This window comes from Talpa occidentalis, unplaced genomic scaffold, assembly GCF_014898055.3.
Source record: "Talpa occidentalis isolate TD23 unplaced genomic scaffold, MPIMG_talOcc4v2.1 talOcc4.11, whole genome shotgun sequence".
NCBI lineage: Eukaryota > Metazoa > Chordata > Mammalia > Eulipotyphla > Talpidae > Talpa > Talpa occidentalis.
In genome coordinates, this window is record NW_023601104.1 from 74,080,599 (window position 1) to 74,100,050 (window position 19,452).

At 47.2% G+C, this 19,452-nt stretch overlaps 1 protein-coding gene across 3 annotated transcripts in view; it reads left to right on the forward strand.

The window, feature by feature from the left end:
* The first annotated feature begins 2,229 nt into the window (after positions 1-2,229).
* The window catches only part of PLEKHH1 (pleckstrin homology, MyTH4 and FERM domain containing H1), a 54,538-nt gene continuing 37,315 nt past the window's right edge, over positions 2,230-19,452 (forward strand). For 2 of the 3 annotated variants that reach the window (XM_054691150.1, XM_037503540.2), the window contains exons 1-3: positions 2,299-2,338; positions 7,777-7,935; positions 19,062-19,124. In XM_054691150.1, coding sequence (XP_054547125.1) covers positions 7,810-7,935; positions 19,062-19,124 — 189 coding nt within the window. In that variant the 5' untranslated portion in view covers positions 2,299-2,338; positions 7,777-7,809. Of the gene's footprint in view, positions 2,339-7,776; positions 7,936-19,061; positions 19,125-19,452 lie in introns of all 3 variants that reach the window. The other variant, XM_037503541.2, reaches the window with a different exon arrangement.

Genomic DNA, 19,452 nt, shown 5'->3' on the forward strand with positions numbered 1-19,452 from the left:
CTAAAAGCTTTGTACTTTGTGATAAAGCAATTCATCACACACAGGTGGAAGGGATTGCAGGGCACTCACACACACACAACTGATAGAAATGTAGGGTGATGCAGTCTCCTTTGAGGGCCATTGGTAGAATCTACTGAAATTTAAAATCACATTCTGTTTATAGCCAGCAATTCTACTTCTAACTTTTAACCATAGATAGTTATATATGTGGACGAAGAAGTATGTACAATTGTTCATTGTGGAAAGGTATCTAGTAGCCAAAGATTGGAAACACCCTCCATATCCATAATTAGGAATATTAGGGAATCATTTCAAAAAGTGAGGCATCTTTAACATGCCAACATGTCACACTTAGAGTTAACAAATGGTCAAGAGGGTCCTCGCCGGGGGAGCAAGGGGTTAAGACGCAGCACTATGAAGCTATCCACAGCCACTGAAGCACAAGTTCCATCCCCTGCCAGGGAGCTGACCTACACGGTACAGACCTCTCCTGTCTCGCCCGCTGCTCCCCTTAGCAGGGTGTTTCAGTCCATCTGCCTGTTCTGTTCCCCACTCTGTCTCTGGTGAATCCTCTCAGCCCCCTCCCCACACCTCTGGCCTGTACTTCAGTTCTTACATAAATATATAAATCTTAAAATAAAACCCAAATGGTCAAGAGAAAAAAGCAAGTGGTCAAGGGGAATAGGAACATGTATGCATGACTATATATACATGGACACATGCATTTATGAATGCATGGATACTTATGCATGTCTAGAATATCTAGAAAGGATATACAAAAAAACTTTTAATAGCTGTTGTGTTTGGGGAAGAGTGATCTGGAAGAGGAGGGACAATGTAAGAGGAAGACACACTTTCACACTTTCCATGACACACTTTCACACTTTCCATGGTTATCTCTTCTGTATTATTCGTAATTTATGCTATATGCATGACGACCTATTCAAGCTGACGGGAGGTAGGGAGGGAGGGAGGGAGGAGAGAGGAAGGAATTGGTAACAAATTTGAGGACTTGCTATTGGCTTCTTGAGGCAACTTCCAAAATGTTGGAGGAGATAGCAGAGGCCTGAGTCCCAGTTTGGGTCTGATCTATCCTCACCTCCAGGAGCTCTGATTTCATTTGCAGATTCAGCTCCTGGAGTCTCATTGGCCCTTTGAACTTTCACTCTCGACCTCCAGAACCACTTGGGCCCAAGCGTTTGGGCTCTCAAAATTGTCCTTAAGAATTACCCAGGGAGCTTGTTAGCCTGGCAATTTCCCAGCCTCACCTCCAGAGACTGAGATTCAAACCTGGGGCGGAGCCAGGGTATTCTTTAGCAAGGCTGGGTGAGATTTCTAAGTCTCTTTGGAGAAACGGGCCTTGTTTGCTGCTCAGCGGTAGACTAAGAGCCTGCAGGATTGGGGGAGGGGAGGAACGCTGTTTTGAAACACAAGTCCTTCCCTGCAATAGCCTCCATTTCATCTTTATTCCACATCCACTGGACCAAAAGTTGAATGTTCCAGCTCTTCTGGGTGTAGGTTTAGACAGGGAAGCCAAGGGACTGCACAGCCCTTGATGAATAAGGATCCGCTGCAGACTGTCTTGCAAGCTATTTGCCTTGCTGGCTCCTTGGCCCTCTCCTTAACAAGACCCCCCACCCTCACCCCCCACCCCCAGCAAGTTACCCTCTGGCTACGGTGACATTTTTAAAAATCGCGCTCAGAACATTGGTGGGCCAGTGGGACAGACTATTGCAATAAGAACTTCTGCTGCAGATCTGCGGGCGTAGCAGTTCCTACAGGTCGCCAGCCACATGCTGGGACCTCCTTTGGGGGGGCAGGGTCTGGTCCTGCGCCCTGGCGCGCGAGGGTCCCCCGCGGGCTGGAGCGGAGCAATCCCGGGCGCCCCAGCCGGCCCTCGGGGCAGCCGGGGCGGCCTCCGCAGAGAGCGCAGGGTCTGCGCCCGGGACCCCGGCGCGCGGGGCGCGGTCCCCGCGGTGCGGAGAGGTGGGGGGCTGGAGCCTGCTGAGGTCATTTCCTGTGCCCGTCCGCGAGCCGCGCGGAGAGCGCGGCCGGCGCGCTGCCTTTAAGGAGCCGCGGGGAGCGCGAGGGGGCGGAGGGAGCGCGGCCGAGCGTTGAATGGGGCGCAGCGAGGCGAGGCTCGGCTTTGTGCGGCGAGCCTGCGGGCGCCTCTCCCGGCCGGGCCCCGCCCCGCCTGCCCCGACCCCTGCTGCCGGGGAGCGGAGACCCGGCGGCCGCCGCGGACTCGGGCGGCTTCGACGCAAGGTCAGCGGCGGACGCGCTCTCGGGGCGCGCGAGTGCCCGGGGCGCGGCGGGCACGGCCGCGAGCTCGCTGGAGGTGAGTGGCCCCGGGGGCCGCACTGGCAGGGATGAGCTGGGGCGGCGGGGTGCGCCGGCCCGGGAGGCTGGGCGAAGAGGACCGGCTCCCCCAGGCCGGAGGGCGATTTCTGGAGCAGGTGCCTCCCTACCTGCCAACGAGCCCCAGCGGCTGGGAGCGCCTGGATCGTGGGGTGCTCTGGGGGACTCGCCCCGGGAGGCGAGGAGTAGCCTGCTCGGGGAGGACGCGGAGTGTGGGACCGGCTTGATCCAGCTGCTCCCTGCAAGGGCCCTCGGAGCACGCGTGTCCCCTTTAGCACCCCTTTAGCCCCTTTAGCACCCCATCTCTGGTTATCCCTTCTGGGGTTGCCTGTGATTTCTCGGTGGTTCACTTAGAGGTCCTTGTGGGTCGGGATCGACTCCTACAGGCAGGTCAGCCAAGCAGGAAAAAAAAAAAAAAAAAGAAAAGAAAAAGAAAAAGAAAGAAACAAGTTGGGCGCCGCATGACACCAGGATCTTTGTGTCTTAGAAACCTTAGCTAGGAATCAGGGCCTGCGTGGGGGCGGCAGAGGTAGCGAAGACCCTCACCTGGGCGTAGAAGCCGCTCCCTTTTGGATTTTCCCTGGCAGGACAGCTCCATAAACTTTTACTGTGACTCCACCTCGTAAAACGCTTCTGGAGTTCCAGCCAAAACTTCTGATCATTATAATAACAATTTCTGTGGAAAGTCGTTGATTCCTTCATCAAACTTTTTGGATCGTCTGTGTGACTCCTTATGTGTAGGTGGTAACATCATTTAACACTTTGTGGAACATCAGTCCACTGTTTCTGCATGTCATTATCCCCTTTTTACAAAAGAGGAAACAGACTTAGAAAAATGGTGATTTTTCCAAGGTCATATGTCTAAACGTGGGAAAAGGCCAGACTCAAACCCAAGCCTTCTAGATTCCAAATGGTTGCATTTGCTCCACTCGCTGCCACCCCCTCCTCTCATAGGTGACCGAGGGGGGTTTGCTCAGCTGGGGTATAGTGCAGTGCAACCGGTGGCCCAAACTCATTGAAATTGACAATTTGTGAAAACGTGGTGCCTCTTTTGCCTTTCTCAGAGCTCACCAGCTACCAGGGCAAGATTGTCTTTCCCCCTCTGCTGCCCCCTGCCCTGCTCCTCTTTGCTCGTGTCTTCTCTCTATGAGGCTGCGTATCCGTGTGGGGAATCTGCTCCTGGTTTGAAGAATGCTGTAAACATGCCCACTTGAAAGTGCCAGAATTGCCTCACTCTTGGTCCAGGTGACTTCAAAGTGGCTGAGCCACCATCCTGCAATCTCTGGGCAATCCAGCTGAGCGGTTTCTCCCTTCTGTGAAAAACTAGGTGGAAACTCACCTCTTTCCTGGGGACACAGGCGCATATTGCTGGCTGGAGTGCAAATTAGAATAGCCTGAGGGGAGGGCGGTTTGTGTGTGTGGCCATTTAAAATGGGCATCTTTTAACCCTACAATTTCATTTCTGAAACATTCACCTTCAGATAGACTCTGATGCGTAAGAAGTGATGTAGCGCAGAAGGTTTCAAACAACCCAATGTCTGTCAAATAAAATCATGTCCTAACCACACAGTGACTACAATAAAGCTGTTCAAAATCATAGAGGGAAGCAGGAGCACATGTTGATGTAGGAAGATGGCAAAGTTATATTGCTAGGCACAGCAAGTACAGCCACCAGTTGTGTGGGGGTGGGTGTATGTACCCCACATATGAATGCTGTGGCTGAGCTGTGGCTGAGCTGCAGGGATGGTCAGAACCTTACTTTGCACTCTGTGCTCTTGTTCCATATTAAAAAGTAAAGACATAAATAATTTCTGGTGGCGATCACCTTTATGGGCCACATCTTATGCCCAGGGCAATGTCGGTTTGCCTTTTGTTTGTTGATGGTGTAGCTCTCATTTATTAAGCTAAGCTTTTGTAATAGCTCTTTCAGTTCTCAAAAAGCTTCAACTTCTGTGATCTCTGAAACTGCTATTTTTGAAGGATATGAAATGGTTAAATGTTGATAGCTTCATAGGGTTCAACCTAATATGGTTGCTTCCTTTTCAACTATTATTGCTGTCGATTTGAAAAATGGAACTGAGGCACAGAGAAGTTAAGCAAATAAATGTTTTGGTCATCCTTGGTGGTATTCCCAGTAGCTGCACCATGTGGCCTAGGTGTGGATGGGGCTGTAGCATTTCAGTTTGCGTAATTACACTCTGTGAGTTTCACACAACGATGAAATCCCTAGAGACAATTTCTGAGAACGTATCCCTGTCGTTACATGATGCTTAATTAGTGCCTGAACCACTAGTCAAGCCCATCTCTGGGTGCCAGAACATGGGCTCTTAGATACTAGCTCTGCTGTTTTACTTGACTGGCTTGGTTCTCAAGGCATGCTGCTCCTGGACCCCGGCCCCCTTTGTTGGTATTTAGAGCATTGAAGGTTTGAGATATGTGCACCTTTCCTTTGTTTCCTCCAATGTTGGGAAATGTGGCACTGGGCACCCAAAATAGGTAAAATGCATGCTGTTGGCATGATCATATGACAGTGCTGAGACAGAGATGTGCACATGCGTGCTCATACCGTTTTCCCAGCTCATCCCCAGAAAGATCTCCCCTTACTTGCCCATAATTGGCATGTGGTCCCCCTAGTCTAGAGTACCACTTTCAGAAGATAGTGGCAGCCCATCACTAGCAAGCAGATGTCACAAAAGGTGCTCACACTCAGTGTGTGAACCATGGTGAGGTGACGTGGGAGAGCCCAATGGAAATTACACTCATGCCAGAGTCCCCTTTATATTCTCATGCCTCCCACAGTGCCCTCTGACCTCTCTTGTAAGCCCTTGAGTTGATAGGCCCCTTTTGCAGGAAAGCGTCAGGATATTCAGTCTGTAGACCTGGGCCTTGAAAGCCACAGGATTTTTATTCATCTTTATGTCCCCAACCTTACACATAGAAATCATTTAGTGTAAGTTGATTGACTATAATTTAATCTGTTTCTGGTCAAATCCTACACTTCTCAGAGACATCTTTCTGGTCTCTGATTTGTATTTTCTCTGCTCACAGGCCCTAAGCCTGTGCCTTCTTTTATCCTCCTATCTTACCCACAGCTCCCACTCTACTGACCTCTGTGGCCTGTGAGGAATTCTGGGGCAGGTGTGGGGGCCATAGTGATTGTTTCATTCTCACCTGCCATACTGGACATCTGGGGAGACAAGAGAACTGGGTTTCCCAAGAGTGGCATGAGTTGGTGATAATTTAGGTGGGTGTAGTGCACTTGGAGGTTTACTGCATCTTAGGTATCTTTCAAGCTTCCCAGAATAAAAAATGGAAAAAAAAAAAAAAAAACCAACAAAAGTTGAGCTAGGCTTTTGTCTCCAACTTATTTTCCCTTCTCTCATTTCCCTACTTTTGCCATTAATTAATGTGTGTGTTGTTGGCTGACCTGGTAGCCTGAGTCTCTCCTATCACTACAGAAACATCTTCATGGAAAGGGAACAATTCTAGGGATGGGGAGCTCTGAATTCTGGCCCCAGCTCTGCTACTCCTTGGCTCTAAGCAAGTCACAATGTGATGAGTTTTCTCCTCTGTTCATTGTGAGTAACATCACTTGCCCTGCATCTTAGAGCTATTGAGAGGATAGGAAGGAGTAACACCTGTTGCACGGCTTAGAAAAGTTAAGGGCCATTCTGCAAATTCATTTCTGCTCATCCTTGTGAGTCTTCATGGGAGGTATAAGTACAAGGTGATTTAGCAGGTGAGCTTCCACTTACTGGTATCTTTTCTCAACATCCCGTCTTTTATAGCTTCTGCTCCGACCACCTGCTTCTGTCGGAAGAGCCTCTGGGCTTGGCTTGGCAGCAGGCCCTTGCTCCAGATCCCTTCGAAACCTCTTAGGTCTCCTGCATGCTGAGACAGGCCCAGCACGAGGGCCCACCCCCTCGCCAGCATCCCCAAGGCAGGGAGAGGATTAAACAGAGCACTTGATCTGTTCAAAACCATGATGTCATGAAGGTGCTTGACTGGGGAGAACACAGTTTAGGTATACTCTCAGATGTCAGGACTAGGCAAGGCCAGTGACGTATTATATTTCCAAAATCCCTGGAGATTTTAATAATTTGGGTTTCTACTCTCCCCCAGGAATCTGAGCCTGAGCTTTAACTATCAATAAAAGGGAATTAAAATTCACCAAACTTCCAAGACACAAAAGGATTAAGTTTCCCCTGCCCTTTGGTTATACTTGGGTGCTTTTACTGCTAATTCTTAGCCCTGGGCTAGGTTGCAAGACTCTCAGGTCCCAGTTTCAGATCTGCCCCCTCCCCCTGCTTTTTTTCACTTTTATGAGGAAAAGCTTTATCCCCTTAAAAGACAAAGCAAACCAAATATGAAGCCTCCCGGCCTTTTCTGGAGGCCCTACAAGGTTCTATTTTGTCTTTTCAGGCCTGATCTTAACTAACAGAAGGTCATGTTTTGTTTTTGTCTTTTGTCTTCCTGCCCGTTCCAGTTGGTCCCAGTCCTTTGAGGTGGGGACGGCCGGGAGGCTACAGTGTGGGGATTGTTTGAGATGACTGTTCCAAGGGAGTGGGGCTGAGGTCATGTGTCCGTGTTCTGAGCGGCCCAGAACTGACAGACTCAGACACCAATCCCATCAGTAGTTTAATTGTTGGGTCTTTCTCTACAGGTTTACTGGCCCTGTTTTTTAAACAAAAAGTTGGGCCACATGATAAATATCTGTGCTCATGGAGGTTATGGTGTCAGAATGTCAGAGACCAGGAAGCTTTGGAAAATCTGGGCTATAGGTTCGCCTTAGCCCCGAGGCTTCTTGGAAGGTCCTTTAAAATATTTCTCTCATGCTTAACAGTCCATAACACTCTTTGTGAAATCAGAATTCCTTCTACTTTTCGGATAGGTGAGGAGCACTGTGGAATGAGACTTTGGAATGAGAATCCCAGCCCCACTACTCTAGCTGTGGAACTCTGATAAGTTGGTCCCCCCTTTCCCTGCTCCCATTTAGTTGCACATAGACTAGCAATTGTGACTGCATTGTAGTTTTGCCATTAGACTATTGAATTGCTCAAAAATATGGGGCCCTTCTTACTGGCCTTCGCATATCTAGTGCCTAGAACAGCATCTGGCACATAAATGTTGAATGGACGAATATTTGTTAAGTATATAATTGAATGAAAAACAAAAGAGTCCTGCTTTCACTTCTGTGAAAATGAGACTAGCTTTCCCTTACCTCTTCTCAATGATTTCCTGAGGCTGCTCAGCTAACCTATCGTGGACAGAACAATCGGGCAGAGGGAGAGCAATGACTAACTTGCTTCCCCAGTCCTGTTTTCTCTGTCCCCCATGGTCTCCTCCTCCTCCTTTCCCCACATGACTCCTCCTGGCACACTTATTTATCTTTTCCTCTCTCTGTGTGCTGGTTCTCAGTGCTCCCTGGGATATCCTGACATTGACGCCATCATGGCAGAGCTCAAGGTGGAGACCCGGAGCAGCGTGGATTGGCAGAAGCGGTGCCTGGCCCTGGAAACCCAGCTTTTCCGGTTCCGCCTACAAGCCAGCAAGATAAGGGAGCTGCTGGCTGACAAGGTGGGTCCTGGAGAGCAGGTAGCTGCCAGTCTCCCTGCAGAGTTCTATGGCAGAGAGGGCCAGCATTGGGGAAGGTGAACTTTCAATGCATGCAAAAAAACTGCCTACACATGCTAAGGGAAAGGCAAGCAAGTTGGTTTTCTTTGTAAGACCAGAATCAAGGCAGTTACTAAGCTGTCATCTTGTGTTCTTCCCTGCTTCCTGCTGTTCATGGGACACACTAAAGAAATGAAGCACATTTTGGTGCCTCCCTTATCTGTTGAGTAGCTGCAGTGGAGAGTCTGTTACTCCCTTAACATTTCTTCCCCAATGTGGGGGAGGGGGATATTTAGGAGAGACAAATGAAATCCCTGCCCTACCCCTCACCCTTGATCAAGGATTTGAGCTACGGAAAGCGGCCTAGTTTCCTGGGAACAAGGACACAGGTTTTGCAGCCAGGCCCACCTGGCTATCACTTACTAGCTGCGTGACCCTGAGCATTTTAAGGCAAGGGCACAAATGTCTACCTTTCAGAGTGTTTTGATAATTATATCAGATCACATATATAGAGTCCTGGCATAAAACAGGTATTAAATGGGAACAATTTTAATCTTTATGGGCTTGGATGGGCTGGTCTGGGAAAACCACCACTGGTAATATTTCTGTGGGAAGATACATTCCAAGTGGCTGAATTTCATAGGCATTTTGGAGCATAACCCATCTAGACAGTGAGACCTACATTAAAAAAATCTATATCTTAAGTGAATCAACCAGTTTCTCTCTACTTCTGTTGTTGCATCTGTCTGCTTAGAAAACCTTTCATAATACAAAAATAAGCTTCAGTCTAGCCCTCTCTAAGAAATGTCAAAAGTCTCAATTAGTAAAGCCTGAATAAGTGACCTGTTTTATTGATAACCCCACAACCTGGAGTCCAGGAAGACAAGGTTTGGCGTCACCTCTGCATTTCCAGAGTGGAGGGGTGTGGAGTAGCCTGGGCTAGATCTCCTGAACTTTGGATCTATTTCCATTTTTGTCTCCGCCTTCAGACTTGGCAAAAAAGACACTGTCAGGGTTCCTATGGATGTGGTTCAGGTGCTGCTAATACCTGGGCAAATGCAGGGCAAGGAAAGCAGGCCTTACAGAGCGCTTCTCAAAGGGTGGTCCTGGGACCACCTATGCTGGAAATCTGCAGTGCTTGTTAAGCATGTACATTCCTGGGCCCCACACCAGTCCTCCTGATCCAAGTGTTCTGCTGCTCACAGTCTGCATGTTGAACAAACTCCCAGAAATTGGTTTCATACACTATAAAAATTTGAGAACCTTGCCTGAGGCTATGGTAATGGGAGAGGTGTCCGAGGGAAGGAAGGGATTGACGCAGTCAGCTGGTCTAAAACACAGGAGACTTCTGTTTCTGTTAATATGGATAACAAATTACCTGAAAGAGTACCACGATGATACACATAGAAATGCTGGAGTAAATAGTTAAAATATCCTTCTAAGTGCAGATCTATGCCCTGAAAAAAAGTAAGAAGATTCCAAATCTCTGGGGACAAAACAAAGGAAACACTGGGTGGGACTCAGCTCTGCAGCTGAGTGGGTTGGGGTGTGTAGTTCCCCTTAGTCATGAAGGGTTTGAGGTTTGAGTTATGACATCTGTGGAGACAGATGAGGTCTCGCCAGTGGAGGTTGGAGCTGAAACTGAGACTTCCATGTAAGGGCTTTACTTTAAATACAAAGTAGACAGAAAAGGTAAAGAAAGTCATCCACTAGCACAGGGAGATGACGGAACAGCTTCTCACCTTTAACCAAGATCTGGGCAGAAAAAGTAAAATTAAAAAAAAAAAAAAAAGAAAATTGTTCCCTGAGAACTTGATGATAATACTGGTTTAGCATTAGAATTTATATTATCTGTGTAGCTTAAGCCTTAAGTTCTGGACCAGTGGTATTGGTAGGAAACCTGAATTCTTGGAATCTCTCTGAAAACAAGACCTCAGCCCAGATCACACAAAATCCCTGGGAGGTAGGGGTGGGGTGGGGGAGGGGTTATGGGGAGGAGGGTAGGGAAACCTTAGTAAAGTTGAATCTATGATCCAGAATGACTAATATTTGAGCAAATAATCTATAGTGAGTGAGAGTCTACATATATGACAAACACCTGGACCAGACTCCCCCACCCCCGCCCCAGAACTTCTAGTTAAGCAACTATTAGGCAAGATGCTATTAAAAAATGAATTGAATCCTTTCACACATTCCCCCCACCCCACCCTGCACCTCTGGCCTATACCCCATTTCTTGTATGCATAAATTAATAAACCTTTTTTTAAATGAGTTGAAAACTATTGAAGATGTAGCACAGTAATTCAAAACATGAGACAAGAACAAAATCCTATCCAACAAAACCAGGCAGACTTGAAAAACAGTCAAATAGAACTTCTAGAAGTGAAAAATATTTTCATTGAAATTAAATATTCCGTGGATTAAAAAAAAAATATTCTGTGGATAAATTGAACATTGGATTAGGTACCACTGAAGACAGACCTGAATAATGGAAAAATAGATCTGAGGAAATTGTCCAGAGCACAGTACAGAAAGATCGAGTCACAGAGACTGACTTCCCTCGAACACCTCTCCCATTACCATAGCCTCAGGCAAGGTTCTCGAATTTTATAGTGTATGAAACCAATTTCTGGGAGTTTGTTCAACATGCAGACAGTGAGCAGCAGAACACTTGGATCCGGGCTGGGGTGGGGCCCAGGAATGTACATGGATCTTAGAATGACAAGGTCATATGTATATTAAATAAGATTCCAGCAGTGGAGAAGAGAATGTAGAGACATTACTTAGAAGGATATTGACTTCAAAGCTTCCAAACTTGATGAAATATATAAAGGAAGCAGAATGAGCAAAAGCAGGATACAATTTTTAAAAATCCATGCCTACAGTATTAGCAAGATTGGTGTCTGCCTGCTGTAAGAAAGAACCCAAAATAACAGTGACTTAAACCAGTCAGATGGTTGTTTCCTTTTCATGTGACATTGTAGACATAAGCAGTCTAGTTCTGTATATTGAGGATGGTTCACTCACATGTCCACATTCCAGCCCCTTCCCTCAAAGGGCATGACCCCAGGGTTATTGTCGTTCCTTCTGCTCATATCACTTTGGTCCAGACTTATTACCATGGTTATATCTAGCTTGTAGGAAGATTGGAAAGTGTAGTCTTTATTCTGGATAACCATGTGCTCTGTGAAAAGTTGGAGGTTCTATTTATATGAGAGAAGGAGAGAACAGATGCTGGGGAACTACCAGCAGTCTTTAAGTCTAAAATTGTGTCTTGAATAATAGTAATAACAAATAGAAATAGAGGAAATCAGTAAAGCAGGGAAATGGAGTAAAGAAAATCTATTAAATCCAGACAGACAAAGGACCAAAAAAAGTGCAGAAATAAAGGAATAAAAAGTACAAAATGCAATGGTAGAAAAAAGCTAAATATATTGGTCACAAGGAGACATAATAAAGCATGTATATTGCAACATTGATGTATGAAAAATTGGAAATATTCTAAAGGTCATTTGGATGGGAGATGGAAAAACATTGAGTGTATTTGCATAATGGAATACTACATTGTAGTTAAAAATGAATCAAGTAGAGCTGCAGTTTTGCATCACTTAACCATGTTTTGGTGAATGAGGGACCACGTATATAATGGTGGCCCCAATAGACTATTCCTTAAACTCTAGTTGTGGACTAGGTTGTGCCATCTAGGTTTGTGTGGTCACACTCTGTGATGGTGTCACAGTGAAGAAATACCTAACAGTGCAATTCTCAAAGTGCATCCCCATCATTAGCAACACGTAAGATCAATAAATCCAAAAACCCATATTGAACAAAGAAGATCAGAAGTACAGAAGTATATATTTGGAATAATCAGTTTAAATAAAGTTTTTTAAAAGTTTATATAAAGTTTTTTTTTTAAAGATTTATTTATTTATACATACAAGAGCTGGGGTACAGGCCAGAGATGCAGGGGGTGAGAGGATTCACCAGAGACAGAGCAGGGAACAGAACAGGCAGACTGACTGAATTACACTGCTGAGGGGAGCAGTGGGCAAGTCAGGAGAGGTCTGCTGCACCATGTGGGTTGCTCACTGGCCGGCCGGGCATTGAACTCGTGCTGCAGAGGATGCATATTGCTTCATAGTACAGTGCTTAACCCCTTGCGCCACCAGGGAGGCCTTTATATAAAGTTTTAAAGCCTGTAAAAACAGAACTGTCTGTTGTTTAGGAATATGTACAAATGAGGTAAAAATGTGAGTACAACCAGGCATAGGGTGTAGGGTAAAGACTAGAAGGAGAGGAGTGACAGTGGGGAGAAGTACCTAGAAGATCTCAACTGTCTGTAGTGGTTCTTTTCTTTAAAACATCAGAAGCAGATATGACAAAAACTAAGATTTGAGAAGCTGACTGGTAGATAGATGTTCTTCCAACATGATTCTCTACATGTTTCATTTGGCCTGAAATATTTCATAGTAAAAAAACTCATGTGCCTCCGTCCCCCGTTCCTCAGCTTTCAACACATGAAAAATAAACACTTTCTTTGCCCACAGCCCCTTAGCTTTGGGTAGGTTAAGCTTTGATAATAGCAGCCCCCCTTTCTATATTTGATGTGTAACCAGAATGCCTCCCCACCCTCCAAAATGAGGGATCAAAGTATGACTGGGTAAAGAAAGGAGAACATAAAGACAAAGTGCAGACAAGACTTGGGGTGTAGGGAGGAAGAGGATAGAGAAGGAAATCTTGACTCAGGATCATGGGCTGGGAGATGTAAGTATCGGTGAGGGCTGAGATGTTTGCCTGACCCGGGACCTCTTGGTAAGAAACCTTATGTCCATAAACACCATGTCAATCAATGTTGGATGGTGCCTGCCACCTGCAGTCATTTCTCAACCCAATTCATTAGAGATTCTCCCCAGTAGGATCAAGGTGAGTTTCAGATTATGGGTGAGATGACTGGGGTTTCCCAGGAGAGATCCTGCTGGGGCCAGCAGTTCCTGTTGCTCCTCCCAGACCTTGTCCATCATCAGCACCCACCTTCCTGGAGCGAGCCCAGGTCAGCTGGGTCCTCCCGGCCAGCAGTCTCTCCCACTAGCAGAGATCTCATTGCCTGGATGATGGATGAATACTCAGACTGCTGGCTGCGGGGCAGGGCAAACCAAGCCTGGGTGCTTCCCAGGATACCAGCCCTACCTGGATTCAGATCCCACCCATTGGCTGCTAAAGCTTAGACGTGTGCCCTTCCTCCTCCCCCAGCACACAGCCTACTCACACGTATCTCCCTCTTGCCAGAACTGCCATTCCAGAGAGAATAAACCATGCTAAAAATGAAAAAAAAATTTTTTTAAAGATTTATTTTATTTATGCATGCAAGAGGTAGGGTGTAGGCCAGAGGTGGAGGAGGGTGGGTAAGAGGATTCACCAGAAATAGAGTGGGGAACAGAGCAGGTGGATCGACTGAAATACACTGCTGAGGGGAGCAGCAGGCGAGACGAGAGGTCTGCTGTGCCATGTGGGTAGCTCCCTGGCTGGGGATTGAACTCATGCTGCAGTGGCTTAGGACTGCTTCATAGTGCTGAGAATTAACCCCTTGTGCCACCAGGGAGAGCCCCCCCACCCCAATTTTTTTTAAAGGAAAAATGTCATAGCTACTAAATAATCCCTCATCTAAGGGTAAGAGGAGGGATGAAGGGTGAGGACAGGAGGCAGTACCAGACTTTGTTTTTGCTGTTACTCCCAGATGGTCAGAGCCACCCCAGTCCAGAAGCAGGTGAACGGTGGGTTCATATTCCATCCAGAGTAGAGGGAGTGACTGACATCTTGGAGTCCACATCTTGTTCTCCCTGGAACCGTCTTCCTCAGCTCCCTTCCTGCTGAAGACGCAACTTGGTACTGTTCTAAGAGTCAGTATGAATGGATACTGAAAGCCCCTCAGACTTCTTTTATTCTCACTAAACGTGTGCCTCAGTTCCTCCTTCAGACCACTGGGAGGTAATATTCATCCACAGCGAGTTTTATAGGCATTGTGATGGATTCATGGCACCAGTGTTAAAACTCACTGATTTTTTTTTTAATGTGCTGCCCCCCCCCTCCTTCCAAAAGGGATTTGACTAGGCTTATAGAAGAAGAAATAATGTAATTAAACACCCTTCTTTTCTTAGCAAGAACATTTCTAACCATAGCAGCTGTTCCCAGGCCCCTTCCAGAGGAACTGTACACCCCTCCTCTTTTCCAGAATTCCCTGCCAGTTTCACCAGGTTTTAAAATATGGTTAATCGGTTTTGTACTTACATACCAAAGTTTTGTAGTTCAGGACCTTTTTTGAATGTATGAACAGTCCAGTCCATCCCCTTAAAAGAACAACGAACAACCCCCCCCACCCCAATCTCTCCCTTCCCATGGACTATTCAGAGGCGAGATTCAGTTTAGGCACCAGCTTTGCAACGTATGGATAGAACATAAGGTCCAGAAAAACATATTCTTAAATGTGTGGGACAGGCCAGTTACTATAAAAGGAGGCTGTTGGGCTGTCAACTAGTAGGAGAGATGTCTGCACAAACTCATCACAGAATACGCCTCGGCAGGTTCCTGTGCTGACAGATGTGATCAACTTTGGAAGCAGAGGCCTTCCGGAACTTTTACTCACTGTGTGTGAATGCTCATGCACGTGTGTGTGTGTGTGTACGTGCATTCACGCACACAAGTATGAGTTTGTGTGAGATTTTTTTCTCCTAACCCCATAGTTTTTTAGGGCCCTATGATATTTTTCAGGAACTAGTATTTATAGAGCTATCCTCCTGTGGAGGCATTGGAGAAGAGCCCTGAGCCAACGGGACCTCTGCCTGGCAGCACCCCAGAGTTGTCAGTTAGCTTTGCTTTCCCTTCTGCACACTCCAGTGTTCTTCACTTGCATTGGGATCACCTTCATCAGGATCACCTGGGGTTTCTTTTCTAGCACATTCCTGGGTCCATTCCCCCTGGACAAGGCACACAGTTTCTTACATCCCTGAATCTTCTGAGATGTACTGCCATGGACTCTTGCCACAGCCTCACCCTGGGTGCCACCCAGCTGGCACCCACCCAGTGGGTGCCTTGAGCTCTGGGAGGGGCTGTGGGGGTGAGGTAGATCCCACAGACAAGACTTAGACTTTCTCCCCCCACCTCTAGTCCATTTAGGCACCAGGGCAGCCCCTCACTAGTGTATTTTATATACTTAGGAATAAGGAGATGATTTCAATTGAGCAAAAAATCTGCTACGAAAAATTGATAAATTGAAAACCATTGTCTTTGAAGACAACAGAATTAGAACCATTTAGTAGCTAAAACTAGGGGTTGCAAACTCAATGCTTGCGGGTAAATTAGATAAGTGAGACAGTGAGAGTGGGTTCTGGGGAGACCTGGAGGGAACATGCTACAATTGGAGAAGGAAGGCAGTTATATCCATGGGAATTTTTTTTAAAGATTATTTATTTATGCATACAAGAACTGGGGTACAGGCCAGAGGTGTGTGTGTGCGGGGGGGGGGGGGTTGAGAGGATTCACCAGAGACAGAGTGGGGAACAGAACAGGCAGACTGACTGAAATACACTGCTGAGGGGAGCAGCGGGAGAAACAGGAGAGGTCTGCTGTGCCATGTGGATTGCTCCCTGGCTGGCCGGGAATTGAACTCATGCTGCAGTGACTGTGGATTGCTTCATAGGTTGTATCTTAACTCTTGCACCACCAGGGAGGCCCATCCATGGGAAATTGTAACCATAGTATATTCAGATCTAAGTTTTTTAGAGAAACTGGAATTTGGGATTTTGTGTGGAATCTGGAGCTTGTGTGACATAAGATTTGGATGGGAGAGGCAGGCACAGTGCCTCACAGAACCAGAGACTCCAGCCAGTCCTTCTGAGTTTAAATTCCGGCTCTCCCTCCTAGCTGTGTGACCTTAGGCAAGTTACCTAACCCTTCTGCGTCAGCTTCCTTATCTATACAACAGGGTTAATAACAGTACCTGCTTCTGGGGCTGGGATAAAGATTAAATGAGTTAATATATGTGAAGGGCTTAAAACAATGCCAGTCACTAGCTAATGGCTTATTTAGTTATCTGTTGGCTCAATGTGCACAACACTCTGTGGGCTAATAGCTGGCCACCTCTAGCTCCAAGCCATTCTTTGTATCAGTGGCTCATGGGACAACCATATAAATTATCGTCTGAACCAGGACACTTTGGAGAGAGAAAGGAGGCTCTAGTCCTAATTATCCCTAGACAGCAGGAGAACATGACACTCTCCCAGACACACTGGGCTCTCTGGTCCTAAGTGCCATCTTTGTATATGGAAGACCAGTCAGTAGCTTAGGTCTGTAACCTGCTTAGCAAGGTCAAGTGCATGAGCTTCAAGTGAGGTATCTTGTGCACCCCTACAGCACAGTGTCTGGGAGTGGGCACTCATCCCTCTCTTTTTATTGAGGAAACGAGATGCAGAGAAGTTTGGGAACTTCTCCAAACTCATACCCTGGTGGTACCAGGTAGGTTCCAGAGCCTTGGCTCTTACCTGTACCCATCTCTATGGTGAGTGCAGCACAGTGCTGAGAATGTGTGCCCCCTTTTTGAAGGGGTAGCTGAGAGCCAGCGAGATGTGCCTTTGCTCAGCAAGCAAGACGGTGCTCCCACTGCAGGGCTGGTGTGTCACAGCACCGCTGAGCGTAGGAGGAGCTGTGGGCAGGCTGGGCAGGTGCATTTCATCAGCGCTGCCCAGAACTCACTGCAGCTGCTGGTGCTCCAACAGCTCAAGAGTCTCATGTGCAGTGAAAGCTGGGGAAAGTAGGTCCCAACTGAGTTAGTCTCTGGAGCCTGACACCTCCTCAACTGGTGCATCACCCCAGCCCCACAGACTCAAAGGGTGGCTGAGGGCGCAGTCCTAAGGAACCTTCTGAGAGGAGAAAGAGAACTAAAGAAGGGGAGGCCAACCCGTAGCCTCTGTGCTTAGAGCTGCCGTCAAGGCAGGAGCATGTGAAGAGCAGCCTGCCGTTGTCAGAAGTGTTGCTGCTGAGATGAAAGGAAGAGTTGGGAAACTCTAAAACTGACATTCCGGCAGAAACACACCTGGAAGTCCTCCACGGGCAACGGAGAAGATATATTTTCATGAAAATAGAGGAAACAGGATGTTCAAAATACCTCTTCCAGCCAGGACAGCAGGATGCAGATGACGGCTGCAGCGCCGTGAAGGCTACGTGGATGGCCTCACACTGTTTAAAAAGCTGCAGTTCGAAAGGTTTTTAGTCTTCAGAAATTAGTTTTAGAGAAAAAAGAATACTTTGCTTTGCATCTCGAGTGTCCTTGCCAGAGATTCAAAGCTGGGAGGGTCAGTGGTCTCGAGGGCCACGTGGTGGCCAAACCAAGGCTGGGAGGAGACGCTTGCTCCGAAAAGTGCCTTTGCTTCCATCGGCCTCGGGGATGGCACTTCTTAAAGGGATGTATGACCTGCCGATCTTGGGTGGGGAAGAGGGAGCTGTTCCCTGTGTTAATAACGGGGTGATTTCTTTTTCTTTTCTTTTTTTTTTTTTGAAAATGGTATTTTAGGCTTTATTTAGACAGATTTTTCTTTTTTTTCTTTTTTTTAAATTTTATTTTTATATTCCCCATACAATTGCAACAATAATGGGGTGATTTCTGGCTCCTCACCAGTGTCATTGACATCTCTTGACCTAAATGGAAATGCCCCGCTGGGACTCAGATACAGTCTGCGCTTCCTGCTACCTTGGTTTCTCCATCTGTAAAATAGGAAGACAGCGTTCTCCATCAGGTGTTGCAAGTCACGACTAGGAATGATCTCCTGGAGAAATCCCATGTCTTCTCAGCTACAGGCGGATGGACTCAGCCTTCTGTGATCCCACTGAAGGTTAATCTAGCAAATTTGTCAAGACTCTAAAGCCTTTTCATTCACTATTTTTTATCATAGCCCAAAAAAACCTAAATGGTCCATTTAATTGTGGGGGAAAACTCCAAATCTGGTTAGCCTAAGCAAACAGGAAATTGATCAGGAGGCTCCTGGCACCACTCACAGAACTGAAGGAACTACCCAATGGTGGAGGCTCGGGAAGTTTGTGTACTTATCTCTGGAGCAGCCCCCGCCACCTCATCCCTGGTCTCTCAATCCCAGATTTCAGATTCCTGGGAAGAGAGAACCTGATCAGCCCAGGAGGGTCTGGTGCTGAAAGGGGATGGTTATACAGTAGTCACTTGGTCACTAGGTCACTGCTGGTGTGACCAGCATCACCCACCATCGCACCCACCCAAGCACCGAGCAGCCACCCCTGTAACCACAACATGGGTTTATCCTATTCTGTTATCTCCCCTAAAGTTGCAAAGCAGCTGTTTGAAGGCCAAGGGACTCCTGGAAGACAGGCCTGTGTTTGATGTCAGAAAGGCCACATGACTCTGATGGATACCTGAGTCTGATAGAACCAAGCCCCCTTCTCAGAACACTTGATGATTTGATAAGTGCAGGCATCCTTGTTCTGAGCAAATGATTACCTGTCAAAGGTGGTCCTTGCCATGGGGGGCCCAAGGGCCTGAACATCTTGAGTTTACTTGGAATCCGCAGGTCCCTTCAGAGGGAGGGTGTACTGAGAGCAGCTGGCCTGAGAAAGATGGATGAGCAAGGTCTGCCCTGAGAAAAGAGGGGCCCTAGGTTCTCAAACATGATCTACTCTGGGGTAACTCTCCTTTCTCTGTCCTGCAATCAGCTGGGGGTTTCTCTTCTTCCATTCTTTAATCAGGGAGAGAAAGCAGAATTTGAGCTGAGAAGGTAAGAGATTGAGAAAGAGAAAAGGAATGACTTACTCAGTTTACTGGTAAACATGAAGCCAGGGTCCAGGCCAAAGGGAGAAGATTGGGTTTCTGGAGAAAAGGCCAAATCTGCAGGGGGTAGTTGGGCGAGGGCTGGGCTAGAGCTTGGAAAGCAAGGCCTCAAGGACAAGGCTGGAACTTAATGCGTCTACAGTATGTGTAACATACAGTTGCCTGCATGCTGTGTCTGCACAGTTTGCCCCCCTTGCCTTGATGTGGACACCATACCTACATCTCCCCTCCCTCTCTTGTTGAGCAGATGCAGGAGCTGGAGCAGAGGCTGCTGGAGGCAGAGCAGAGGGCAGAGAACGCAGAGACCCAGGTAACTGGGAGTGGGTATACGCAGAGGGGATGACCCAATGGTTATTTCTGGATACGTGGACACACTCATCATGGTGATGAGCTCCTTACAGAGACAAGGAGCTCCTTACAAATCAGCCTGTTAGACTGTCCAAACAAATAAAGGAGCATGGAGCTCGCTGTGGTCCTGAAAGAGTCTTTGAGTGAGGCCCAGTGCTGGGAGCATGTGTGTGCATTAGTCCACATAGGCTCAGTTGTGCTTTGAGTAGTAAGGCTGACATCCAGTGGTTTATCATGTTCAATTCTCATTCGTGGTGCCACTTCACTGATGGTTATCCAGGGAGTCTGCC